The 2079-nt window shown below is 42.8% G+C and overlaps 1 protein-coding gene across 1 annotated transcript in view; it reads right to left on the reverse strand.

Annotated features, from left to right (window-relative positions):
* Nucleotides 1–2079, reverse strand: part of LOC103590527 (ATP-dependent RNA helicase DDX19B) — a 65104-nt gene that overhangs the window by 4612 nt on the left and 58413 nt on the right. Inside the window, exons 9-10 of the mRNA XM_008572768.1 lie at nucleotides 596–636; nucleotides 6–243 (exon numbers count right to left, since the gene is read on the reverse strand). Of these exons, the coding sequence (XP_008570990.1) occupies nucleotides 6–243; nucleotides 596–636 (279 nt within the window). The remainder of the gene's footprint in view (nucleotides 1–5; nucleotides 244–595; nucleotides 637–2079) is intronic.

A 2079-nucleotide genomic window follows, 5' to 3' on the forward strand; every position in this document is an offset into this window, starting at 1 on the left:
CTCACATGGCAGAAGATCATAGCTTGGGCAATGGTGATGGCCCCGTACAGGTTACACAAGGCCTGGAACTTCTCGTCTCTGTTATTGCAAAGGACGTAATACTGCTTGATGGTGTCCAATGTCTCCTCCTCGCGCTTCAGTTTGATAACGTTTGGGTCCGGGACCACTTTCTGGGCAAACTTCCACACAGAATCTTCAAAGGTGGCAGAGAAAAGCAGCATCTGACAGTTCCTGGGCAGCATCCTGCAAGGTAAGGCCCAGGCATTTTGCATGACCCCGAGGTTCTCACTGGAACCAACAGATGCAGCCTCCCCAGGCTTGGATGGTCTATATCCCCAGGAAGGCTGCAAGGGGGGAAGGAGGAGGAGCAGAGCTGGGGTGGGCACAGGAGTGAGGTTGGAGTCCCTAGGCTGCCTTCCTCAACCCAGCCTGAGAGCATAGTCAGTGCTGACATGGAAATGGCCCATCAAACAAATGCCACTGAAAGTACTACAGTAGAGAACCTGATAGAAGCAAGAAGAGGTGTTTGAAGTAAAGGGAGAAGATGCCACAGATCAAGAGGGTGAGAAGTTCCTCTCTGCTCAAGAGTTCCTACCTCTGGATGCGGATGCTCTGATCTTGATGGCCCTGGGTAGCNATAAAAGTATAAAAGTGTTTAGGAACTGAATGAAATAATCTCCAAACTATATTATTAAAGTCTCAGAGTAGTTTGTATACTAAAAAGAGCAAAAAAGATACATGTAATATATGTACGTGTACGTTGGAGGGTACATATACATCATGTACTTACACACAAGCACACATACATGTACATGTATTACTTGCCTGTAGCTGCATACCATATTTCTGGTAGGACACATGAGAAACTGGTTAGTAGTGGCTGTCTCTAGGGAGGAGAAGTAGGTGGATGGAGGGCATGGGAGAAAGAAAAGTTTCTATTATAGATCCTTTTCAATTCTGAAACATGTGAATGTGTTAACTATCTTAAAAATAAGTAAAAATTTTGGGCCGGCCTGTGGCTCACTCGGTAGAGTGCGGTGNCTCTGCTCAAGAGTTCCTACCTCTGGATGCGGATGCTCTGATCTTGATGGCCCTGGGTAGCAATCATCACGTCAGCCTCATCCAGGACAAAAACCTTGATCTTTCTGGGGTCAATGAACTTGAGCTTAGAGCACCAGTCCAGGACAGTCCCAGGCGTGCCAATGACAATCTGCTCACTGATCTTCTGACCTCTTTCCACTGTGAAGACCCAAGATGATTTCTGTGACCAACCTCAACTCTGGAAAACAAAGCCCTACCCATTCTTCCAGAACCAGTAAAACAAGTTAACCCCAGATTTCAAAACATACATGAGTGTTACCCTTAACTCTAACTTTCTTCTACTGAAGTGAGCAGAATGACACCTGTCTCAGTGCACTGTGGTCAGGACCAAATCCCAAAGTGAACCCTCAGTGTCAGTTTCCTTCTTCTACATTCTTCTATAACTTAACATCATCCAACTCTTTCTCTTTATCATTACTTTTACTCTTCATATCATCCATCCACTCACGGCTCACTCAGTTCCTCATAAATTGGTCGCTGTGAGTCCCAGGATGCTGGCACAATGATTTTTTGCTCTGTTATCTTGTCTCTAGACATTCTACTTGTGGAGACTGTTTTCCTACGTACAAATTCTCTTTGATTTAAAAACACTACATTACTTTTAAACTATAGCTGTGGGAGGTGAAACTGATACGACCATCTATCAAAATTACTAGTGCATGTACCCTTTGATTAACACTTCCACCACATGAATTAATCTTGCAGGTATATTCATATGTGCAAGAACGTGCATGCAGCAGGAAGTAACTGATTAAGTAAAATATGAAACACCCAATGATTATACCAATAAAAGTATAAAAGTGTTTAGGAACTGAATGAAATAATCTCCAAACTATATTATTAAAGTTTCAGAGTAGTTTGTATACTAAAAAGAGCAAAAAAGATACATGTAATATATGTACGTGTACGTTGGAGGATACATATACATCATGTACTTACACACAAGCACACATACATGTACATGTATTACTTGCCTGT

This window comes from Galeopterus variegatus, unplaced genomic scaffold (genome assembly GCF_000696425.1).
Source record: "Galeopterus variegatus unplaced genomic scaffold, G_variegatus-3.0.2 Scaffold835, whole genome shotgun sequence".
NCBI classification, from domain to species: Eukaryota; Metazoa; Chordata; class Mammalia; order Dermoptera; family Cynocephalidae; genus Galeopterus; species Galeopterus variegatus.